The following is a 25,473-nucleotide window of genomic DNA, read 5'->3' on the forward strand; positions in this document are numbered from 1 at the left end:
CAAGTACAACGTCAATAGAAGTTCGAAAGAAGACAGTTCATGCGAAGAAGAAATGAAGGAAATCGTGAATGTGGGAACGTGAGGGCGCTGTGACGAAGAAAGTCAACCAGGGTTTAAAGTGGCAAAGGCTAGAAATGGAAAGAAGAAAGATGAAGTGATAGTCGTCTCGAAAATCCAAGTGTCCAAACGGCCCGAAGCTTTGAAGCCAAAAGGGCGCACGTGATTCCCAACGTCTAAGAAGTTAAAAGGACTGAAACGGTTTTCGAGGTTAGTAATTCCCATGCCCTCCTTTTTGCTTCGAAGATAAACAGCTAAGGGAATTAGGAGGGTAACTATTGGACCAAGGTTTGGCCCAGCTGAAGAATTGTCGAACCTAGACATCCTGCATAATAGAAGGCCAAAATCATTCGCAAGGCCCAGAACGCCTATGGCCTAAGGGCCTGTCCATAGTGTAAGCCGGCCCAGCGGCCCAAAGACGTGAGACCAAACGCCCCAAAGCCGCTCGCACCTACGTCCGTCTTAAATAGTAAAATACCGATGTTTAGGTTCGCATGTTAGTCCCGCTGCTTTGGCGAGCCTCGAAGCCTTCGTTAAAAACCCAACTCCAGCTTCACAATCGTAAGAAGGGGTCGCGGGGAAGGGTTCACTTAACCTTGAAAAAAGAGAAAGTAAGTGTCTAATCAGAATAGAGGGGCTGCCACATCCCTGTCCCGCTGAAGCCTTGTTGTTCTTAGAAGGTTCGCTGCTGTCGTATAGAAGTCAGACAAACCTGACCCGCTCGCCCAGCTCCCGATCTCCTCTCCAGATGTCATGTGTCAAGCTTCGGTGCAACGATGGTGCGAATCCAGAGAAAGAGAGGTATAAGAAGGAAGAAATTTGTAAATGGGAAGATAGACAAAAAATTGTAATCAAATAATAAGAAAAGGGAAGTAAGAAAGAAGAAAGAGTTTTTTTTTTTTTTTTTCTTGAGTCGATTTGTTTGCGTAATTCTCCGGTGTAATCTAATTTAGTGGCCGACAAACTATGTGAACAACAAATAATAAATATAAAATTAAATGACAGTATCTTTCTTTCTTTCTTTCTTTCTTTTGAGAGGAAACTTCACTTGTCCCATAAATTGTTACTCATTTTGCAATGTCTCCCTAAAGTTCAAAACCTTTTAATTTAGTGTATCGAAATTTTTTAATTTTTTTTTTTTCAATGTCTCCATTCAGTTAAGATTTTTTCATTAAATCCCAACAAAATTTTCAAAATACCATTCTTTTTTCCAAAATATATATATAACTTTTAAAAAATAAAAAAAAAATAAAAAAAATTGACGCATAGGTATTTTTGTAATTACCGTTAAATTTGGATCAACGTCTTAATTTTTGTAAATTTTTTTTTTAACAAATAGGGGTATTTTGGGAAAAGCAAACTAAATGGTGAGATTTCAAACAATTAAAAGATGGATATACTAAATTAAGAGAAATTGAACTTTAGGAGAACATTGCAAAAGCGATGACAATTCAAAGGGGGTTAACTAAAATTTTCCTTCTTTTGTTCATGAAAAAGAAAACATATTTTTCAAAGATTTTAAAAACAGCACCTTTAAAAAGATTTTTTTTTTTTTTCTCTCTAACCATTTTGGGTTAAGAAGATGTGTAAGAGCCTTAATTAGTTAATGAAACATCTCATTTAACTAAGGTATGTAAGAATTTAATGTCCCATATGACATGGCACATATAAGTATTTATTAGACTCCTTAAGTTATGAGATTATTTAATCCAAATTCTTAATAAACGGTTGATTAATTAATTAAGAGAAGTGGTTTCCTATTGAATTAACTCTTACTTTGATGGGAAGTTGAGTTATAAAGGAATAAAGGAAATCAGTCATCTCTCTGCCTTATAAATGTACACAATTTCCACCATCTTTGTGTACCTTAAGTGGGTCAAGCGAGAGAAACCAATTTCCGGTGTTTATGCTTTCAAAGAAGAATTAAAAGAATCAATGAACTATGGTATGTTTATTTTATTAATTTAGTGTGAAATTCATGATAGTTAAGATCTTGTAAGTTATTGTATGTTATGTCAATTTATGTTTTACAAGGTAATCTAAAAATTTAAGAATTTGATTGCAACTTTATAAATGTAAAATGTCTTGTCATATATATATAGTTAAAACCCCATATATAAAATCAAGAGTTATATGTATTAATACGTTACTTACAAAACCATAAATAGAATCCCACACACACACACACACACACACACATATATATATATATATATATATATATATAAAAGAAAAATCGGAAACCATTAATATGTTAATATGTTTAGAAAAAACCCATACATAGAATCAAGAGTTATATGTATTAATACATTACTTAAAAAACCATATATATATATATATGTGTGTGTGTGTGTGTGTGTGTGATTTTAAAAAAAAATAAAAATAAAAAACCGAAAAAATTGTAGTAAGAGCCATATCTAGGATTTTTTATTTTTTATTTTTTTTTAAAGAAAGAAAGAAAAATTCAGAGAATAAATATAACTTTCTAAATGTGATTTTATAACTATAAGTACAACTTTATTATTGTTTAAAGTAAATAATTTTTTTTTTTTGTGAACGTTTTTTTTTTTTTTTTGTGATTTTGTGTTGAATTTGATATTGATTCGTTTAGTAGGGGTGTCAACCCGGTCCTGGTTACTAGTTACTGGCTAAACCTGGTAACCGTAACTAGGGTACCCGATTATTAAATTTAGAAAACTAGAATGAGAAACCGGCTACTAGTTAACCGGTTACTGGTTGGTACCCAGTTATTCCAGCCGGTAACCGGGATTTCAAAAAATTGTGCATTTTGGGCCTATTTTGAATATTGGGCCTATTTTTTAGGCTTAATTTATGCATTTTTTGCCCTTTAAAAAAATGATTATAGTTTTTTTAGCCTAATAAGCTAGGCTTAGTTATAGTTGTTATTTGCTTTCATAATACATTTTAAAAGTGCCCTAAAATCCCAAAGGAAAAAATAAAAACAAGTATGTATACAAACCAACAACCAAAAGAAATAACCTTTTACAATAAAAATAACCCCTTAACACTATATAACATATATTAATATACATATATAATATATATTTATTATATATACATATACACACCCGGTTACTGGCTAACCAGGTGTGTGAAAAAACAAAAATCGGTTATCGGTTTTTTTTGCAACCAGTTGGTCGATTGCCGATTGGTACCTGGTTATCGGTCGGTGGCCAGTTATTACTGACCTGATTAACACCTCAACAATTTAGGGTTTCTATCATACCAATAATATCAAAGATTTTTGCTAATTTTATATTCATGCTTTAATTAATGGAATTGAAGTTTTCTTCTTTCAGAACATCCAAGAGATAATTAAGCATTGAACTTAAGATGTAAGAATTTATTTAATTGTATTAAATGTACCATAGAAATGCGTTTTTTTAACCTATAATGAAAAAATACGATAATAATACTTTTAAATTTTAAAATTAAATTATAATAAAGAATCAAATTATAATTTTTTAGTATCATTTAGAAATTTCTTTAGGGATTTAAAAATAAATAAATATTGAAATGATAGAATTTGAATTATTAAATTTAAAAATAATGGATCAAATTTGAAGATACTCGATAGAATGCTTCATCAATAGACAATAGTATTGATTGAATACAAGACAAGAGGATGTTGGTAACGGGGCGGGTGGGTCGGAACTGTACAAGTGGAACCCGAACCACTGCCACATATACTTGGGCCGTGTGGGGTTTATGGCCGTAGCCTCTGCGATTAAGCGGTTGGGCAGTAGGGTTTTAGCAATCAAACCAACGTTTTCTCTCTCTTTGGCAGAGCATACGAAATATGCCTGTTTGAACACTTTGGTTCCTTAGTTTGCTTCCTCCCATGTCGGATCCTCTGCGTGGAAATCTTAGTCAACAGTTGTTTGGGTTTTATAGTATCACATTTTGTTTGTTTGTACGAGATTAAAAACCGGAGTTTGAGAGGGATTGTGGGATTGGTTTTGGCTGAGAAATCCCGTTCCAGGCTCTGATACAAGGTACTTTGTTTATTAGTTTCGGTGATTTTTGCGATATATATCCTTCTATGGTTTATCTGATATGTCCATGTGGTTTCATCCATCAATTAGAGTATTGGGTTTTCCCAGAAAACGCACTATTACTGGTTCTAACTGTATTTGTATGAAGTCGGTTTCTACAGCGCTTGCCCGCTTGAACCCAATTGAATCCTCAGATTCAACCACTGATGATGAATATATTACTGCCTCCCCCTCTACTTCTAATACCGCTTCTGCTTGTAGTGGTATTTCTGGATATACCACCAACCACAACAAGAACAGCACATCTTTAGCCGAGGTAGACTCGATCAGGGTTGTTCAAATCTTGAGCACTCTGAGAAAGAATCCTAATACTGCACTGTCCTTCTTTGCCCAGTTGAAGGAACACGGCTTTCGGCATAATGCCTCCACGTATGCAGCCCTTATCAAGATTTTATGCTGTTGGGGTTTGGATAGGAAGCTGGATGCTGTCTTTTTGGAGCTCATTCCTGGGTCTAAGAAGCATCAACACCTGGACCCAGGATTTGAAATTTCTGATTTGTTTGAAACACTTGAGGCAGAGGGGCTCCAGGTGAATGAGACATTGGCTAGAGCATACAATGCACTGATTAAATCTTATGTTAGCATTGCTATGTTTGATGAGGCCATCGATGTTTTGTTTCAAACAAAGAGGCGCGGGTTTGTCCCCCATATCTTTACCTGTAATTTTCTCATGAATCGCTTGATTGAGAAGGGGAAAGTGGACATGGCTGTGGCCATTTACATGCAGCTGAAGAGGTTAGGTTTGAGCCCTAATGAATACACCTATGCAATTGTGATTAAGGCTCTCTGCAAGAAGGGCAACTTGGAAGAAGCTATTCATGTGTTTCAGGAGATGGAAGAAGCTGGTGTTACCCCTAATGCTTTTGCTTACACGGCATATATTGAAGGGCTTTGCAACCATCAGAGGCCGGATTTGGGATATCAAGTGCTACAAGTATGGAAAGGGGCAAATGCCTCTATTAATGCCTATGCTTATAATGCGGTCATTCGTGGGTTCTGTGGCAAGATGAAAGTAGATGAAGCGGAAAGTGTCTTTCTTGACATGGAAAAACAAGGGGTGGTTCCTGATGCAGAAAGCTATGGTGCATTGATCCGCGGGTACTGCAAGGGTTGGAATTTGCTAAAAGCTTTGGCTCTCCACACTGATATGGTGTCAAAGGGCATAAAGAGTAATTGTGTGATTGTCAGCCCGATTCTTCAATGCTTGTCTAACATGGGAATGCCTTCTGAAGCAGTTGGTTTATTCAAAGAATTTAAGGAGTCCGGGATGTTTCTTGATGAGGTTTCATACAATATTGTGGTGGATGCTTTGTGCAAAGAGGGGAAAATGGAAGAAGCCATAGATTTGCTTAAAGACATGAAAGGTAAGAATATGATGTTAGATATTATGCACTATACTACCTTGATTAAAGGGTACTGTTTCCAAGGAAAAGTTAAGGATGCATTGAATCTATTTGAAGTAATGAAGGAAAGGGGTTTCAAGCCTGACATTGTTGTCTATAATGTCCTTGCTGCTGGGTTTTTTAGAAATGGCCTCACATCTAAGGCACTTCACCTTTTGGGTTATATGGAGGCACAGGGTTTAAAACCAAACTCTATTACACACAACATGATTATTGAAGGTTTATGTATCGGAGGCAAAGTAAAGAAAGCTGAGGAATTTCTAAATAGTTTAGAGGATAAGAGTGTTGATAACTATTCTGCTATGGTTAGTGGGTACTGTGAAGCTAATTGTACAGAAAAGGCCTATGAACTTTTTGTTAAGCTGTCAAAGAAAGGGGTTCTAATTAAAAAAAGCTCCTGCTTTAAACTACTCAGTAACCTTTGCTTACAAGGTTTCTATAATATAGCTCTTCAGTTGCTTGAGACAATGTTGGCATTGAATGGAGAACCTAGCAGAACAATGTGCGGTAAAGTCATAGCTGCTCTTTGTCGGAATGGAGATGTGAAAAAGGCTCAGCGTTTTTTTGATATTCTAGTCGAAAGAGGGTTAACTCCTGATGTCATTACCTACACAATGATGATTCATGGTTACTGCAAAATGAATTGCTTACAGGAAGCTTATGATCTCTTCCATGATATGAAGGAGATGGGAATTAAACCTGATGTCATCACTTACACAGTTTTGCTTGATGGTCATTGCAAAAAAAATATAAGAAGGTTTTGTTCCCCTGTAGATGCGAGGAAAAACAAGGGAAGGGAAATGGATGCTTTAACTGTCTGGACAGAAATGAATGACAAGGATATAAGACCTGATGTTATTTGTTACACTGTTTTAATTGACAGGCAATGTAAGACAGGCAACCTTCAGGATGCTATTGCTCTCTTCGATGAAATGATTGACAGAGGACTAGAGCCTGATACAGTGACGTACACAGCTCTTTTGTCAGGCATTTGTAATAAGGGATATCGGGATACGGCTTTGACCCTTTATAGTAAGATGTCTTCTGAGGGAATACTGTCAGATACCCGCACCATCTCAGTTCTACACCGCCACGGTATTATAATAGCCAAGACGAAGGAAGTGCAATTTTGAAAGTAAGCAATGGTTGGATGAACCCAAAATCTATATTCAGTCAAGTATTTAAAGGTATAGCAGAATGGATTATGCTATTATTTACTTTCAATTGTTTATACAGGGAGCACCATTTGTTGTATTGTTGAAATGAAGATGGCTATTGATTTTACAGGCAGAGAAGAAGGGAAGCTTTGTGCGTAGGCCACTTGGAAGTCGGTCATCTGCAGGTATCATACAGCTATATAATTAGGAGTCAAAAGAATTAAACTCTGCATATAAGTACTTCTAGGTAGATAAGTACATTTTTTCTTCTTCTATATAGATGGTATATAAAATTACTGTGAATAAGGGAGGAAATTTTCTGTTGTGGTTTTTGAGTGTTTCTCTTCATGCTTTTCTCTAGCATGTGTTTTATCTTTTTTTTTTTTCTTCCACATGTATTTGACTATGCTACTACAATTTAAAATGCCTATAATATCTTTGAATCTATGTTTGTAAGTTTTATATGTTCTTTATCTTCACATTTAAACAAAAAGTGGTGGAAAGTGGTATGCTACAACCACTGTTAGTCATTATGAGGCATCATGAAAGGAATGATTAGTAATTTGTGGAAAGTTTTGCTTATGTCATGTGAGTGATTTACTTGGAAGATATCCGGATCTTATAAACAGATTTAATGAACACTAATCATATTGTGAGATATGTAACTCTTTAAATTATTGTTTACCTGCACTGCTTTCTGTATTGTTAGCTTTGAGTCTAATCAAATCTGCAATGGACACCTTGCTGGTGTCACGAGTAAAACTACATAAAATGATTTTTTTTTTTTTTTTCCCATTTGTTATTCCTAGGCTAGATGCAGTTAGTTGTGGGGGTTGTATTGGGGCTGGTGTGGTTCGCAACAGATTCTTTTCATAGGGCTTATATTGTTGGTAGATCCCTTATGCGTTTTTCAAACTTCATGTGTTGTCTAAAAATCTGAACCAAACTGTTACTTCATTACAGAATCCCTGTGGAGTAATGGACATTTACCTAGATCACGCAGAGGACGGGGATAAAGACCAAGATTGTGAAAGGGATGATGGGGTTAAAGATAGAGACTGAAAACTGAGAAAGGGGTAGACTTGCCAAAAGTTCTGCCTATGTTCCCTTTTCCATTTTGGTTTAATTTATAGGTGACGTCAACTCAACTGGCTTTATATTTTAGATTATCTTTATATCATTGTGCATTATATTATCTGTTGTTGCTTCTAGCTGCCTTCCTTGTCATTTATGCTTGTCATTTATGCTTGTCATCTTAATTAGTCACAGTGGGGAGGTGTGGCATTAGGAAGAGCTGGCCGATAGTTGTAACATCTCATCTTTGCCCATGAAATACTTGGGCTTCCTCTGGGTGTTATTTTTAAATCAAAAGCTATTTGGGATAGGTTTGAGAGAATGAAGATTTGGCTTATTGGAAGAAGATTTACTTGTCTTGGGGATGTTGCCTAACTCTTATTAAGAGTATGTTATCCAGTTTACTTATGTACTTTTTGTCCCTTTTTTCCTTTGCCAGCTGATATCGCTAGGAGATTGGAATGTCTTTGAAGAGATTTTTGGGAGGGAGTGGGTGGTGAGCCTAAGTTTCATTTGGTGATTTAGAAGATTATCTACTGAGTTTCTAGGGGAGGCTTTGGGGTTAAAAATCCTATGTTGTTCAATAAAGCTTTACTCGGTAATGGCTTTGGCTATGTGCAAGAGGAGACATCCCTTTGGAGAAAGATGATTGATGGGAAATATGGGGTCCTAAGAGGTGGTTGGTGCTTAGAGAAAGCCTGATGAGGGCCTTATGGGATATCAGGAATGGCCGGGCGAATTTCTCCAACTTTGTCTCCTTGAAGGTTGGGGATGGGTACCGAATGCGTTTTTGGCATGATGCGTGGTGCGAGAGGCTTTTCTCAAGACACTTTTTTTTTTTTTTTTGATAAGTAAAAATTTATATATCAAAAGCCCAGAGGGGCGTAACCCATATACACAGGAAGTATAAAAGAGAGCGCCTAAGAGGGAGAGAAATGAAAGAGGAAATCAGAAAAACTAATTACTAAAAGAGCTAGCCAAGCGGCCGTCCAAGAGTAAAGAGTAAAGAAGAAAAGATGAGTCAGTTCCTCTATAGTTCTAGTAGAGTTCTCAAAACATCTAGCATTTCTTTCAATCCATATACACCACATAAGACATAGAGGGATCATCTTCCAAACTACCGCGCTTTGAGCACGACCTCCCGACCACCAGCAATAGAACAAATCCCTCATTCTGCAAGGCATAACCCAATGCAACCCAAACCGACTGAAAATAGTGTGCCAAAGAGTTCTTGCGGTTTCGCAATGGAGAAGAAGATGATCTACTGACTCTCCTGGCTTTTTGCACATACAACACCACTCCACCACCACAAGGTTCATCTTCCGCAGATTATCATGAGTCAAAATTTTGCATAGGGCTGCGGTCCACCCAAAAAAAGCTACTCGCAAAGGTACCTTAGTGCGCCAAATACTCTTCCAAGGAAACATCTCATGGTCAAAATTAGACAAGGCCTTGAAGAGCGACTTAACCTCGAACTTACCTTTCCTAGACGAGGCCCGGCAAATACAATCCACCGTACCTACAGAGATCTTGCACGAGTACAACCGATCAAAAAAAGGAGCAACCAAATCCATCTCCCAGTCCTGAACAGGTCATACAAAAATGACATTCTACTCTATAACCCCACTCCTCCAAGTAAAATTGTCCTTCACCCAAGCTTCTTTGTGTCTAGCGATTCTGAACAAAGATGGGAAGTCTTGCTTCAAAGGATTTTCCCCACACCAAATATCATGCTAGAAACGAACTTTCGAACCCACCCCCACCTCAAACCGACAACCTTTGGCAAAGGAACTCCAACCTTGACGAATATGCTTCCATACACCCACACCATGAGAACCCGAAACCTCCTTCTTCCTTCCTACCTTTACTCTTATTCGCATATCTCCAAAGCCATTTCCCCAAGAGAGCTTGATTAAACTGATGCAACTTTCGAATACCAAGACCACCGAAGTGCAAGGGACAACAAACTTGATCCCACTTTACAAGATGCAACTTAGCCTCATCTCCCATTCCTCCCCACAAGAAATCTCTTTGGACTTTCTCAAGCCTTTTAGCTACACTCATGGGAATCAGAAACAAAGACAAGAAGTAAGTCGGAAGATTAGACAACGTACTCTTGATGAAAGTTAAACGGCCTCCTTTAGAGAGGTACATCCTCTTCCAACCTGCCATTTGACGCTCCATCTTCTCAATCACATCATTCCACATAACCGTGTCCTTATACGGCGCCTCAAGAAGGAGACCCAAATACTTCATGGGCAAATCGGCAACACTACACCCAAGGATATTAGCTAACACCCCAATGTTCTCCACCTCTCCAATAGCCACAATTTTAGACTTTTCAAGATTAACTCTCAAACCCGAAACAGCTTCAAAACATAAAAGAATGAGGCGCACATACCGGATTTGCTCGAGAGAAGCTTCACAAAAAATCAAGGTATCGTCAGCAAATAAGGAGTGAGAGACCTCCAAATCCGAGACAACCCTATCTCTCACCGAGAAGCCTGTCAAAAGTCCTTGGTCAACCGTAGCATTCACCATCTTACTCAACGCCTCCATATCAAGCACAAAAAGTAACGGAGAAAGGGGATCCCCTTGCCGAATTCCCCTCAAACTACTAAAGAATCGTTCCGGAGAGCCATTTCCTAGAATGGAAAATCTTACCAATGTAATACACCACTCTATCCAAGCCTTCCACCTCTCCCCAAAACCACACCTATGCAGCAAGTACAAAATAAAGCCCCAATTTACATGATCGTACGCCTTTTCCAGGTCCAACTTACAAATAACACCTAGCACCCCTTGCTTCATGCGACTATCCACACATTCGTTTGCAATAAGAACCGAATCTAGGATTTGTCGGCCCCCTATGAAAGCATTTTGAGAGTAGGAAATAACCTTGCCCAAGACAGTTCTCAACCTAAAGGCGAGAACCTTAGAAACAATTTTGTACACCCCTCCCACCAAGCTTATGGGCCGAAAATCCTTCATCTCCACCGCATCCGCCTTTTTCGGTATCAAAGAAATGAAAGTAGCATTCAAGCTCTTCACCAACTGCCATCTGTGATGGAACTCATCAAAAACCGCCATAACGTCTTGTTTAACAACACTCCAACAAGTTTGAAAAAAAGCCATGGAGAAACCATCTGGACCCGGTGCCTTATCACCATCCATACCTTTTATCACCTCCCAAACCTCCTTTTCCTCAAACTCTCTTTCCAACCACCTACAATCCTCCTCATCAATAGACAAGAAAGGCTGGTTGTCCATTCTAGGCCGCCATGAACTTTGCTCCGAGTATAAATTTTGATAATACTGCACCATGTGATCTTTAACCTCAACTGGATCATCGGATAAAACGCCATTAATACGAAGCACTTCCACACGATTGTACCTGCGATGAGAGTTCGCCATCTTGTGAAAGAAACGAGTATTTCGGTCCCCCTCCTTCAGCCACAAAGTTCTCGATTTCTGGCGCCAATGAATCTCTTCGCACAACAAAGTGTTCTCCAAAACTTTCAACATATCCGCCTTTCGAGTCTTCTCCTCTTGATCTAACCCTCTTGACTCTGCCAATTCATCCAACTCTTGAATACCTCGCATCAACTCCTTCTTTTTGCCTCCCAATATCGCCAAACACCTCCTCATTCCATTTTTTCAAATTTATTTTGAGGGATTTTAATTTATTAGCTAACACATAGCTAGGTAGACCCTCGAAAGACTAAGATCCCCACCAAGAGCTAACCTTGTCGAGAAAACCTTCGGCTTTGAGCCACATGTTCTCAAATTTGAAATACTTTTTACCTCCGCAATGAACCTCACAATCCAGAGAAATAGGGAAATGATCGGAGACTTTCTTCCTAGATCTTTATCTAATAGTTCGTGACAAAGATGTCATGGTGTCAGATTACTTGGTTTGCTTGGGTAATTCTTTCCATTGGAATATGAATTTCATGAGGGCAGTTCAGGATTGGGAGCTGGAATCTTTAGGCCCTTTCCTCAATTTATTATACTCTTTGAGAACTCACCCTAGGGATGCGGATAGAATGTTGTGGTCTCCAAAGTCATGGGTTTGAATTGAAGAACTATTATAAAATTCTACAGGCTAGAGAGCCTTGCCCTTTTCCTTGGAAAAGTATTTGGAAGGTCAAGGCTCTTTTTAATTAGTCTTGTCTATGCAAAAAGAATGAGGACACCGTGAATCACCTCTTCATCCTTTGTGAATACACTGGCGATATTTTGTACATGGTTTTCAACTTTTTCGGAGTTTTGTAGACTATGCTTAGAAACAGTCCTAGAGCTGCTACATTGTTGGAAGAATCAAGGGCGTGGGCATTCCAAAGAAGCTATCTGGAAAGTTATTCCTTCATTCTTAATGTGAAATATTTGGAGAGAAATGAATCGTCGCCACTTTGAGGATTGTGAGACCTCTGTCTCTCTTTAAAATCGACTTTTTTGAGATCCCTATTAGATTGGGTTTTAATCTTTCTTCCATCTTTCTCCTTGAATCTTTTTGACCTTTTTAATTTTTCAGATTTTTTACAACTTTATTGTAGTTGTTTCTCTTGTGTACATCTAATATATGTGGGTTGTGCCAATTTTCTTTTCATTAAATTATTACTTATCAAAAAACTATTGATTTGATATACCTTACCCAAAAAGCAAAGATTTTATATAAAGTTGAGAGCTTTATCATGGATGAATCTGTGTGCTGTTGTTTTTCTCCTCTTTTTTCCTGCTCATCACTTTATCAATTTGCTTGAAATAAATGCAGTAATTTTCAGTATTTTGTTTATATTGGCTTTTGCAGTTGGTGATGTTTTTTATGATAAAGCCATCAGGTTTGAACAGGACATGCTGTTAGAGTTTGTGAACGAAACAAGCAAGCATGTAGAACTACCGAAAAAGATCAACAACAATAAAATCAGAACAGATGGTCCAATCGGTATTTTGGACCACTTCGCAGGTGATAGCCTGATTAATGGCAAATGAGATTACAGCACATATATTATGAACAGTAAGCTCCTTCCTTGGATGCTTTTTACTTTCTGATGGAATTTTTCCTTGTCTGTTTTGGCAGTTCTAAATCTCAGTTGCATTGAAGGTTTATATGGTGATAGTGGGGTTGATGTGATGCATCGTGGAGGAAGAATATAACTGTTACTTTGCCTGTTATACCAGTGTGCTTAAAGCAGAAACAAGAAGAGTAGGTAAGTGTCATTCTGCTTTTAATGAAGTGTGGGCTGAAATTTATTTTAAGAAGGCAAGAAAGGTACTTTTTTTGGCTTGATCTGTCAGTATCTTGATCTATTTTAATCTCCTAAAACACTATAAATCTTGGTATGTTTAAGGTTCATGATATATTATGAGAACACTAAAATTAATACCAACTGCCGGATGGTTTTCCCTTCTCTTTGAAAATTGCAATTGCTTTGTTTCATTTCCTCTCTTGTTAGGAATAAGATGTATGGGCATAGGATGTGCTAAACTAGTTTAATGTATGATCTGATAATGTCACCGTCAATTGTTAGTTTTTGAGAAGAAACTGGCTCTGATACACTAGAAATGAGAAATTTTTGTGAGTTATATAATTTTTTTTCAAAATTGAGTCATCCAGTTACGATGGAGCAACTGAATGTATCATATGTTCAGTTCTCATAGTTCATTTGTCATGTGTTTTACAGTTGTATTGGCGCAGATAAAAGAAATCAGTGAAAAGAATCGCAAGGAAGATAATGTGTCTCTTGCTATTTCTGCTGGACTAGACAACCAGCTGGTGGGAGATCAGATGACTTGCATTCTCCCCATTCGGGTATGCAGGGGAATAAGGCAAAAATCCTGGGCAGTAATAGTCTGATGCTTTAAGATAGACTGCGGTTGGGTAAGGTCCTTCTTCCCCTCCCTCCACCCCCCCAGTTTCCCTCGGCCAGCTCAATACGGTCATTGAGAAGTCTTCCACGGCTTCCCTGTTGGGCGGTAGGGTCAAGGACTCTATGGAGAAAAAGAGGAGACCAAACAAGTCCAGTCAGGGAGTGATTAAACAAGCTTCCCCCCTCCCCAAATTAGGGGGAGGAAGAAATAGCTCCTCTTGTAGGAGCAGTGCTCTAGCTTTTGTCCGCTTTTGGAGTTTGGAAGATAAGAGGTCTCAATGACCCAATGAAGCAAAGATTTGTTAGGAAATTTATTCTAGAGCACAATCTAGCTCTTATGGGGCTGGTTGAGACAGAGGTAAAGGAAGTAAATAAGGGGGGAGTTTTTAGAGCTATTGCTAAAGGTTGGATAGTTATCTGTAATTACTTCTCCTCTCCTAGAGCATATTTGGACTTTGAGTACCCTGATCCAGACATTCATGAAGATCTATCTATATCAGCTCTTTGGATAAGTAACATGTGGATAAGTTTGTTACAGCTGAACAGTTGGATTCATAGTTCTCTCCCATGCAAGAGGCTGCAGCATTCAAGGAAGGAAGCAATGTGTAGTGCAATGGAAGTTCTCCGCCCATCATGGGGCTAGGCCATGCAGTGAAGCCAAACATTTGGTAAGTGGTTTTTGGCTCCCATGATTTTCTGGTTTTTTATTCTCTTCTTTTCTTTTATTGTTTCGTTTCATGAAATAACAATGTTTTGGTAGCAGTTGGAACCGCTGTTAAAACTAGCAGTTGGAACCGCTGTTAAAACTAGCGTTGGAAGAGATGCCAATAAAAAGGCAAATAGTCGCATTTTGAAGCAAGGTCAAGGGCAAGGGCAGTGCTAGGGAGCCACTTTTGTTAAGTTGAAGCAACAGTCTTCAGTTGCTGCTGTATCCCTCTATAAGAATTGCCGTGGATCTAAATCCATTATGGTTTGCTTTGTTACGGAAGCTTGTGCAAAAGAAACAACATATAATTGGAAAAACTGTGAGGGATTGAAAGATGATTTGCCCATTTATTGAGTTTTGTTTTTAGTTTAAGCAGCCAAAGATTATGAAAGAAAATTGTTCGAAAATACATACAACTTTTTTTTGGTTTCATTGAGTTTGTAAACAGAAAAATAATTCGGAATTTTTTTTTTTTTTTTTTTTTAAGAATCCTTAACCTAGATTTTTGAGATGGTGAGAGCAAGTTGACATGGTCAAAAGAAACGACAAAATAATTTTAAAAGAGTAGTGTTATAAAAATTAAATTTTTATTTCACAACTATTTTAAAACGCTGATGCAATGCGATAATTTCAATCAATTCTTAATGGGAAAATTATATTTTACCTTCTTCAAGTTTGGGGCGATTTACAATTTGACCTCCAAAGTTTCAACTTTGACAATCCGCTCTAAAGTTTTAAATTTTTGCAATTTGACTAATTGTATCCAAAACTTTTCATATTGTCCCTAATTTTTTTTTTTTTTTTATAAAAAATAAAAAATCGGGGTGACCGTAGCCATCTGGCCATTTTGCACATCTATTTTATATATATATATATATATATATATAATAAAAATTATGAGCAATATGAGAATTTTGGGATAATATTGGTCGAATTGCAAAAATTTAAAACTTTTGGAGGTGGATTGCCAAAATAAAAACTTTAGAAATCAAATTGCAAATCGCCCCAAACTTTGAGAGGGTAAAGTTTAATTTTTCCATTCTTAATTTTTTTTTTTTTTTTTTAACGATTAATATGAGATTATCAAGTCAACATTGTAAGATAAAAATGTGATATTTGGCATTACTCATTTTAGAAAGAGTAATGCTATATTCCATATTTTTATTACACAAATATCTCGCTAATTTAACTAACCCTTAAATTTTTATTTTATTTTTTTTTTTTTTTTAAACTACTACATTAGTTTTATGAAATATTTGCAAAATAAAAATACAATTTATAGCATTACTCTTGCGCTAGTTGTTATCTTCTCTGTGAGTTACCTAGCACTTCACGAATCAAGGGGCATAAGACATTTAGCTAAAACAGATATCAATCATAGTCTTGTATAAAATCCAAATAAACTTTGCAATGTAAATTCATAAGAATTTATGTTTTATTAAATCGCCTAGAAACATAGAAATTATGGACAAAAAAGGAGCATATGCCATCGACTCTTTTGGATAAAGAATAATGTGTAATGCTTCTCTATCTAAACTAGAAATATTTATTTTCCTTATCTTACTTAATTCTTGTACATTTTCTTACAAGAGATGGACAAATTCACTATTGCATAGGGGTGAAAAGACGAGCGGTTATTAACTGCATTAACTTCTAATCATTTTGAAGGCGGTTAAGAAAAACCGCTTACTGCCTATCTATATATATATATATATATATATATATATGCATGCATCATTTTTGCATTTAAATATATATAAAATGTATGTAGTAAGGTATTATTATATTACCATAGAAACGAAGTCGTTTTGGTTTTTTTTTTTTTTTTTTTTCTTTTCTTTTTTTTTTAATCACTAACTGTCGGTTAACCACCTAGGCAGTTAGCAGAGGGGATTAACGGTTCTTACTAATCGTCTTTTCTTCCTTACTATTGAATATGTGAGATAGACTTGAAAAAAAAAAAAAAAAACAGACAAGAGATAAGCAAGAGATGAATGTTTAAACATTTCTCTCTATCCAACTGCATATGCCCCAAAGAAAAATAGTTGGAAAATCATAACGTGGCAGTTAACTATTGGGCAAGAGAGCATTCCAGCTCACTGGATTACAAAGGGTGGAGAATAGTGGTGGGCACAGAGGATTGGAAGTCAGTTAAACCAATATTGCTTTTAGTGAGGATTAAAAAACGCCTATCCATCCATCCGTCTTCACAGCAATGACCGTTTCTCCTCTTCCTCTCTCTTGCGCGCTCTTTCTCCCTCTCTCTCTCTCGTGACACACAAATTGAGTTTATTTTACTCTGTTTCTAAAAAAAAAAAAAAAAATGAGATTTCCTAATTGTGGTTTTGTTATGATCCTCTCTTTTTTGTTCCACAAATTTCTCGCAAGAATTGTGATCACTCCACCTGATGAAGGGTGGTGGTTCAATGAGGAAACCAGCTCATTCTCCATACCCAGATGCCATTTCTCTTCTAACCACCTTTCCTTTCTCTTTCCCTGCAATTTCTGTCTCCCATTTCCCTCTTCCAAATTCCAAGAAAATCATCTCACTCACTCTTGGATTCAAGGAAAATGCAATAAAATTCTCAGAAACACAGACAGAGAAAGAAAAGGTTGGAGCTTCTTCTTTTTTTCTTTTTGTTTTTTGGTGATTGCTACCAATTTTGAATTCTCTGGTTTGTCATGTATTCCCTGCATTGTGTTTCCAAATGGGTCTATGCTAGTTTTGCTTTTGCATTGGTCTTTGCCTTTTCTTTTTTCTTCTCCATCAATATCAGTTATTATATATATTGAAATTTTTGTATAGATTCCCAAAAATGGAAGCATATTCAATTGTATATTCCAACTTTGACCATATGATATATGCAGTGCTGTGTCACATAACATTATGTGCCAACCACGTAGTTTATTATTTTGATTTGGCTTGGTCTCGAATGCATAAGACATGTTTGGCAAGAGTACAACATTTGAAGCTAGGGACTTATTTGTTTGACATGTCTGAGATCGTAAACAAGGATTTTAAGCTCATAAATGGAATGTCTATGAATATATGTTGTTGGATTTATATGAGAATATTGTAGTGATACATAAGCACATCATGTCATCTTTAAGCATTTTATTGTGGGAGGAGTAATTCATACTCATACCAATCTGATTAGGATTTTCTGTTGAGCGCTGGTGTTGTGTTGCCCCCATAAATGTCATCAAAGCCTGTCAAGAGGCCAGACTCAGCTGAGGTAAGTTTTCCATATCTATTCTCAGTCCTACAGTATGATTCTTTCTAGAATTAATAAATCTAACAATAGGTATGATATTTGTTCTTTGAAATGGATTACTCTTCAAATTAAGGATTGAAAAAAAGAAGAAGAAAACCGCGAACTAGTCTGGACTGATTGTTTAAACATGTGAAGCTTGATGTGTTAATCATGATAGGACAATGTTTATTTCATTTGTTATGCAGATGAGCTACCCTTCATCAGAAAAATCACCATGTCGACCTAAAAAGATGGATGTTGTTGCCAATAATTATGCGGATTCAGCCAATTGTCCACTGTATGTCCTCGAAAAAGAACATCAAGCAGCAAAAGTTTGTGCTGATTCATCTCAGAATTCAGCATATAAACCAGGACATATGGATACAATCTCCAAAGGACATATGGATCCAATAATCTTCAAAGGACATATGGATCCAATCTCCAAAGGACATATGGATCCAATAATCTTCAAAGGACATATGGATCCAATCTCCAAAGGACATATGGATCCAATAATCTCCAAAGTACATATGGATCCAATCTCCAAAGTACACATGGATCCAATCTCCAAAGTACATATGGATCCAATCTCCAAAGTACACATGGATCCAATCTCCAAAGTACACATGGATCCAACCTCCAAAAGGAAACCCAGTTTGACAATTGACCCTTCCTCTGGTTCCAAAAAAACGGAACAAGTTGCCAAGATTGTTTCTGATTCAGCTAGCAACTACTCCCTAATCCTAAGCCCAAGGACGTCTCCAAAACCTGAATTCCCAACAGCTCCAACAGGACATCTAATCTCCAAAGGACATATGGATCCAATCTCCAAAAGGAAACCCAATTTGACAATTGACCCTTCCTCTGGTTCCAAAAAAATGGAACAAGTTGCCAAGATTGTTTCTGATTCAACTAGCAACTACTCCCTAATCCTAAGCCCAAGGACGTCTCCAAAACCTGAACTCCCAACGGCTCCCACAGGAGTGGCAGGGCTAACACCAGCAAACACAAAGACAAACGGTGCAAAGACTGCCAACAATGGCCAGGGGAGTGGAAATAGCTCTCGCAGTGACAGCTTAGAGAGTTCCAGTGCACCCCTTAAGCCGCATACTGGTGGTGATGTACGGTGGGATGCCATTAACATGGTTTCCAAAGGGTCCCCTCTAAATCTTGGCCATTTTCGGCTTTTGAAGCGCCTTGGTTATGGAGATATTGGGAATGTCTATCTTGTCAACCTTAGAGGAACTAAGGCCTACTTTGCCATGAAAGTTATGGACAAGGCCTCTCTTGCCAGTAGAAACAAGCTTCTGCGAGCACAAACAGAAAGGGAGATACTAGGACTTTTAGACCACCCATTCTTGCCGACTCTATATTCTCACTTTGAGACTGATAAATTCTACTGCTTGGTCATGGAATTCTGTAGTGGAGGTAATCTTCATTCACTGCGGCAGAAACAACCTAACAAGTATTTTACTGAGGAAGCTGCACGGTAAGTACCTTACCATTTTCTCCTTATTCTTTGATTATCATTCAAATTTATCTTTCTACACGTAATATTGTTGAACTGGTTTAGTACTTACGTGAATAAAGGAGGCAAAAATAGTATATAACTTTGTCGATCTGATCCCCTTGCATTATTAATGTTAATGGTATTCTTTTCTTTCATGTCTGTGCTAAAAGAATGGCTTTCACGAAATATTATTCCTATTTTCCAAGCTATCTATGTATGATTCAAATATCGAAGGCAAAGGAGCCCTGATTGTACATTAATGAACGTGTGAAGGAACCCTTGTTGCACATGGTATCTAATTGATTTTGATAGTTTATATATATATAGTTGAGTTTCATTATTTTAGAACTCAATTTATGACAACTATGTGAACTTAAGCAGAGATAAAGTAGTAGACATCATGAGGGTTACTTTATTTTATAAAGGGTGGGTACTGATCGAAAAAGTATGACTGCTCGATGTTTTGATTAGTGTGATTGATAACTCACTTGGCTATAGTTTCTTCTGCCAACACCTTTTCTCTCTTCTGGTTTTATTATAAAAATTCAGTGTGTTCTTCTCGATCTGCTATTTTAGATTTCTTAAGCAGATTGTTCTTTTAACAGGTTTTTTGCATCAGAGGTGTTGTTAGCACTTGAGTATCTGCACATGCTAGGCATTGTATACAGGGATTTGAAGCCAGAGAATGTGCTAGTGAGAGAAGAGGGTCATATCATGCTTTCGGATTTTGATTTATCCCTGCGTTGTTCTGTGAATCCTACACTTGTCAAGTCCTCTTCTATCCATGTAAGCAGTGGTGGTGGTGGGGGGATTTTAGATGATGCGCTTGTAGTGCATGGCTGCATGCAGCCATCGAATTTTCTTCCACGCATTTTACCAAGCAAAAAGAATCGTAAATCAAAGTCAGATTTTGGCCTCTTTGTTGGAGGCTCCCTTCCTGAACTGATGGCAGAGCCCACAAATGTGCGCTCAATGTCATTCGTCGGGACACATGAATATCTAGCACCTGAGATCGTCCGTGGAGAGGGTCATGGTATACAATAATATTAAATCATCACCACTTATCTCAAAAGTTTTTTCAGTTTATAAACCGAGTGAATTTAATCATTTAATTTGTATTTTAATTAACAGGTAGTGCAGTCGATTGGTGGACATTTGGCATCTTCTTATATGAGCTGCTGCATGGAACAACTCCCTTCAAAGGCTCAGGAAATCGTGCCACGCTCTTCAATGTTGTAGGGCAGCCACTAAGATTTCCTGAAACTCCACAGGTAAGTTTTGTGGCTCGTGATCTGATCAGAGGACTTTTGGTGAAGGAACCCCATAAGCGGATTGCATACAAAAGGGGTGCTACAGAAGTAAAACAACACCCATTTTTCGAGGGAGTGAACTGGGCCCTTGTGAGAAGCGCAATGCCTCCCCACATTCCTGAACCTGTAGACTTGTCGCAGTATGCTAGCAAGGAGGCAACCACTGCAGAAAAGAAGATGGGAGAAAGTGTTGGAGCTGACAAAAATGGCACTACTTTTCCTAATGATTCTTATATAGATTTTGAGTACTTCTAAAAGCATACACCATATTTTCAATGATAACATGCTTCTCTGGATGGATTTTACGTTGTACAAAGAGCAAAACAAAAATAACATTCATTTATTGATTTATTTCTTAGGGTGGAGGCCAGGGGAAGAAATAATAAATACTATATATATATGTAGGGAAGGAAACTTCCTCAGAGGTTTTGTTTTCACTTCTTTTTTTTCTTTTTCTTTTTTATTATTATTATTTTTTTTAATCTCTATAATCTTGTTATTAAAGTTGGCATTAAGAGACTTTGCCAACATGCTGAATGTTGTTTTCTTGAATTCCTGGAATGTAAAACCAATTAATTTCATTTGATTTTTATTTTGTGCTAGTATAATATCATATAAACTAAAAGGTGGTCAGTACGTAGTTCACATAAATGGGTTGTCTCTATTCTTATTTCTGGAAACCTCGACTCCCCCTCCACCCCACCCTCCTTGGATTTTTGGTCAGACAGCAACAAGTTAAGATCTCCTGTTGTAATTTCCCTTTCCATCTTGTATATAAAAAAATAAATATATATATATATATATAAAAGAACTAAACATGTAGCACTAAATTTTTTTTTTTTTTTTTTAATTATTTCTTTTTTGTTGGGTTGTTTTTATTTGCTTAATTTTTTTTGGATAAGTGATTATTTAATATGTTATCAAAATCAAATGTTATAAGTTTGAATCTCCCTACCCTATTGCTCGCCATTGTGCGGATATGTCAAAAAATAAAAATAAAATAAAAAATCTTAAAACCACAAAAACTATGTTATTCTTCATGTCTATTTATTATAATGATTGAATTTTTAAAAGAAATTTTATACTAATCACTTAAAGATTTTTTTTTTTTTTTTTTGAGAAATATTGTAGGTCAATAAGTTTATCATATTTGGCACACATTCCCTTACAATCAATCATTGGATTTGTGGGGTCTACCATTGACTTATATAAGATCTACATAAGTCTACAAATCCAATGGTTGATTGTAAGGGAATATAAGCCAAATATGAAAAACTTATTAACCCTTAGTATTTTTATTTTTTATTTTTATTAGACTAGCTTAACCCGAGTTGGGTTAAATGAGGACAAATCAACATGTGTAGATCATTTAGGCATAGTTTGCTACTTCGCAGAATTACTCTTTTTTAAGAACTCATTACTAACTTAACTATTAAGAGGTTTCTTGCAAAGAGTAATGGTACTGGGAAATATCCGGTAGAAATACAAAGTTGCTGACATGGCATGGTAGTCGGCAGATAACCATGCCATGTCAGCCCATTTATTATTTTTTAAAAAAATTGGCAGGATTTAGGGTTACACTAACCCTTTTCTTCTCTAGGTATAATACAACCACAACATAAACCAACAAAGTCCTTTCTCCTACTGCCTTTTCTTTTCTTTTCTTTTCTTTTCTTTTTTGTTTTTGTTTTTGTTTTTGTTTTTTTTTTTTTTTCAGAAACTTAGCACTCTTGTGTTTCCCCAATTTTTTTTGAAACCTAATACTTTCCCTCTCCCACTGCTCTCCCCTCCCTCCCTCGCTCACACTCTCTCTCACTCAGGCGAGGGCTCAACCGGCGAAGACAAACAAAACCCTTTCCCTGGCGTGCTCTCCCTCCCTCACTTCTGTCTCTCTCTCACTCCGGCGCAAAAAATCTTTGGCTACACAATGCAAAAAAGAACGAAACCCTCTCCCTCTCACGCTTTCCCTCCCTCGCTCTTGTCTCTCTCACTTCGACGAAGGATCTTCAGCCACGCAAGGTGAAAATCAGGTGGTCATATCTCTCTCTCTCAGATCTGGGTATTGGCAAAAGATGTCACATTTGCGCTATTACCCTAAAAGGACTAATCAATTTGGAGCTTCCTCCAGTACCACATGACCTAACGTTACTAGGTGACTCTGATACCATTTGTAACGACCCAGGGAAAAACGCTAGTCACATCTGTGCTATCACCTCAAAAGAACTAGTCAATTTGGAACTTTCCTATAATTCATTATAAAGCTCAATTTCACCTAGTAACTAGGCAATGTGGGAGTTAGCACCCATGACTATCTTTATAAACCACCCATTCTATATGGACTTCTTCTCATCTTCCCAATATGAGATCGAGGTGTTACAACTGATGTGTTTGATGATCTGCTTGTATTGGAGCCATGTTAGAGCCATATGATGGATGTACATTTATATGTTTTCTGAATACTGGGTATTATCTTCTAACGAAATAGAGCTTTTCTTTTACATGTCTTCAATTATATGGAAATTCTTATATCCTATTGGTTTAGGTGACTTTGGTTGGGATGGTGTTTGATAAAGCCAAGAAGGTTTGATGTTTTTCTATGATTTATCATGCAACAGAGATGTAATGCATGTTTGTGTTAATGGATACCTGAAGAGCTTTGATTTATCATCCGAAGTTCCGGTGGGATGTTATCTGGCTTCCATTGGGGCCTGTTAGGTATGTTACAGCTTATTTGTCTCTGCATTTGTATGTAACATTATGTTCACTGTGAAATACACATATATGCATGGGAATTGCAGTGGAGCTGGAATGTGTCTGTATGTGGATTATCTACTGTCAGAATCATCAGAAGAAATAAGAAATCTTCGAGGCTATATATATGCTTATAAAGGTATTTGAAAGGGAATTGCAGTTGCTGTAGTGGAGTTTGAGCCATTTGTACATTGTATTTTGTTGTTGTAGTTTTTGTTTTTTTTTTTTTTTCATGTAATTAGCTCTTTGCAAAGGTAAGATTGAGCTAAAATAGGTCAAAGTCTTGTTTTAGAACCGCGGGTAGACGCATGTGAATATGTTCACATAAAAACTCATCCACTTTGTCATTATTAATTTTCCTTTGAACCGTTCAATTCAAGATGAAAGCTTCTTCAACAACTATGGATATTAGAGTTTGGCTGTTGCATGACATGTAGTAGAACGTATGGTTATTTAGAAAAAACTTGATTGTAATCTTTATGGTTGAACTTGAATAAGGGAAATGCAAGACATCCTAAGGCATCATTCCCAAAAGTTGTTCTCAAATGATGTAAAATAATAAATCTCATGAAATAATGATACATAATTTAGAAACTAATTTTTTTGAAAAAAATTTAGGATGTATAGTACTCTTCTTCCTTGATTGGGTCATGATACTGGGAACGCTGGTGTGCACGTTCCCTTAAGCATTACCCTCCTTGATTATGCTATTACTAGTCAACACTCCTCCTTTAGCAAGGTGGAATCACCCTACCGAACAAAATATATGGTTAATGCATGCAAGTACCAGGCTATTACAAACATTAAGACAATGAAATTCCTTCCGCTCAGCTCGAGGTCTCCATAGTCCCAACCAACCTATACTTGTGGGCGTTTTTAATATCAGCTTCCTATGCAAAAAAAAAAAAAAGAAAAAAAAAGAAAAGAAATCAAATCTTAAGATTTAAGAAAAGTCCAAATGGAGTAATCATGCCTAATGCAGCAAATAATATTATACATCAATATCCTTTGGACATAAACAAATGTTCCTAGCGTGCGAATCAAAGAGATGGCCACAATACTATAATTTGATCAACGAATCTTTGGTATCTTCGTTTTCAAAACCGTACTGAATATACATCTTCGAAAAACTACAAATAGATTCATCGTATAGAAGCTGTAGATTAACAGAATAATCCAAAAAAATCCCAAATTTTTTTGAAGCAAAAAGAAACCCACAAAATATAAAAGAATATCTATATATAAATATTACAAGAAAACAAGAAAAGGTACCAAAACTCAAGCCTCATTAATCTTCAAGACAAATTAGCAAAAACCCATTAACGGAAATGGAAAGAAAGAATGAGCTTCTTTAGTTGCGGATTAAAGAGGAAGACAAAAATAGCAGAAAAATTAACCTAAACCCAACCATTTTCTGAGAGAAAAGAGGGACCACTAACCGCCGGTAGAGAAGAGAGAGCCTTCCTGGATCTTAGAGAGAGATATGACTAAAACCCAACGATTTTCACCTCGCGTGGCCAGAGGTCTTTTGCGCCGGAGTGAGAGAGAGAGACAGGAGCGAGGGAGGGAGAGCATGCCAGGGAGAGGGTTTCGTTCGTCTTCGCCGGTTGTTGGAGCCCTCGCCGAAGTGAGAGAGAGGGTGACCGAGGGAGGGAGGGGAGAGCAGCGGGAGAGGGAGAGTGTTAGGTTTCAAAATTTTTTGGGGAATTTGGGGAAACACATGAGTATTAAGTAGGGGTGCGAAGGCGATTAGTAGATTTCACTAACCGCAACTGCTAACTATTTAGCGGTTAACTGCCGATTAGCGGTTAGTAAAATAAATAACCGCCCGTTAATTGTTTTTTTAAAATTGAGCTTTTTTTTTTTGCTTTCTTTAGGGCTTTTTGGGTTTTTTTTTGTTGTATTTTAAGTGTCTTTTTGGGCCCAATTGCCATAAAAAAAGATTGAAAAATAAAAAATATTTAACCCAAAATTTACATTTACTTGTACTTTAAAAAAAATTTATTAAATATTAAATCATTACCGGTTAACTTTTTTTTTTTTAAAAAAAAACAACATATATATATATATATATATATAAAATTCAACACAACATATAAAAAAAAGTTCAAAATTCAGACAATTGTCACAAATTGTGTTTATAAGTAACATAATGGTCATTGTTTAATCCAATGTCAATTACTTAATTTGATATTATACGAATTATATCATCATTGTACATTAATAATATGATTCACTTGAAGTCTTGAATAAAGTATTTGAATTGTTATTGAATCATATAATTAAGTATTGATATTATACATTT

The 25,473-nt window shown here is 36.7% G+C and overlaps 2 protein-coding genes across 13 annotated transcripts; both read left to right on the forward strand.

The window, feature by feature from the left end:
• The first annotated feature begins 3,796 nt into the window (after positions 1-3,796).
• LOC132185058 (pentatricopeptide repeat-containing protein At2g26790, mitochondrial-like) lies at positions 3,797-14,773 on the forward strand. 12 transcript variants are annotated; one of them, XM_059598879.1, is made up of 7 exons: positions 3,797-6,723; positions 6,805-6,878; positions 7,657-7,826; positions 12,578-12,733; positions 12,848-12,977; positions 13,452-14,305; positions 14,401-14,773. In XM_059598879.1, the coding sequence occupies exon 1, from the start codon at positions 4,135-4,137 to the stop codon at positions 6,667-6,669; it is 2,535 nt and encodes an 844-aa protein (XP_059454862.1). In that variant the 5' UTR covers positions 3,797-4,134; the 3' UTR covers positions 6,670-6,723; positions 6,805-6,878; positions 7,657-7,826; positions 12,578-12,733; positions 12,848-12,977; positions 13,452-14,305; positions 14,401-14,773. The 12 variants fall into 12 exon arrangements, with proteins under 12 accessions (XP_059454862.1, XP_059454860.1, XP_059454859.1 ...); XM_059598877.1 differs by having other exon boundaries at positions 6,824-6,878; positions 14,398-14,773; XM_059598876.1 differs by having other exon boundaries at positions 6,824-6,878.
• A 1,922-nt stretch (positions 14,774-16,695) lies between these two features.
• LOC132184159 (serine/threonine-protein kinase RHS3-like) lies at positions 16,696-20,899 on the forward strand. The gene is made up of 5 exons (XM_059597671.1): positions 16,696-16,955; positions 17,502-17,579; positions 17,804-19,086; positions 19,713-20,140; positions 20,239-20,899. The coding sequence occupies exons 2-5, from the start codon at positions 17,541-17,543 to the stop codon at positions 20,670-20,672; spliced, it is 2,184 nt and encodes a 727-aa protein (XP_059453654.1). The 5' UTR covers positions 16,696-16,955; positions 17,502-17,540; the 3' UTR covers positions 20,673-20,899.
• The last annotated feature ends 4,574 nt before the right edge of the window (positions 20,900-25,473 follow it).

The sequence above is a fragment of the Corylus avellana genome, chromosome ca6 (assembly GCF_901000735.1).
Source record: "Corylus avellana chromosome ca6, CavTom2PMs-1.0".
NCBI lineage: Eukaryota > Viridiplantae > Streptophyta > Magnoliopsida > Fagales > Betulaceae > Corylus > Corylus avellana.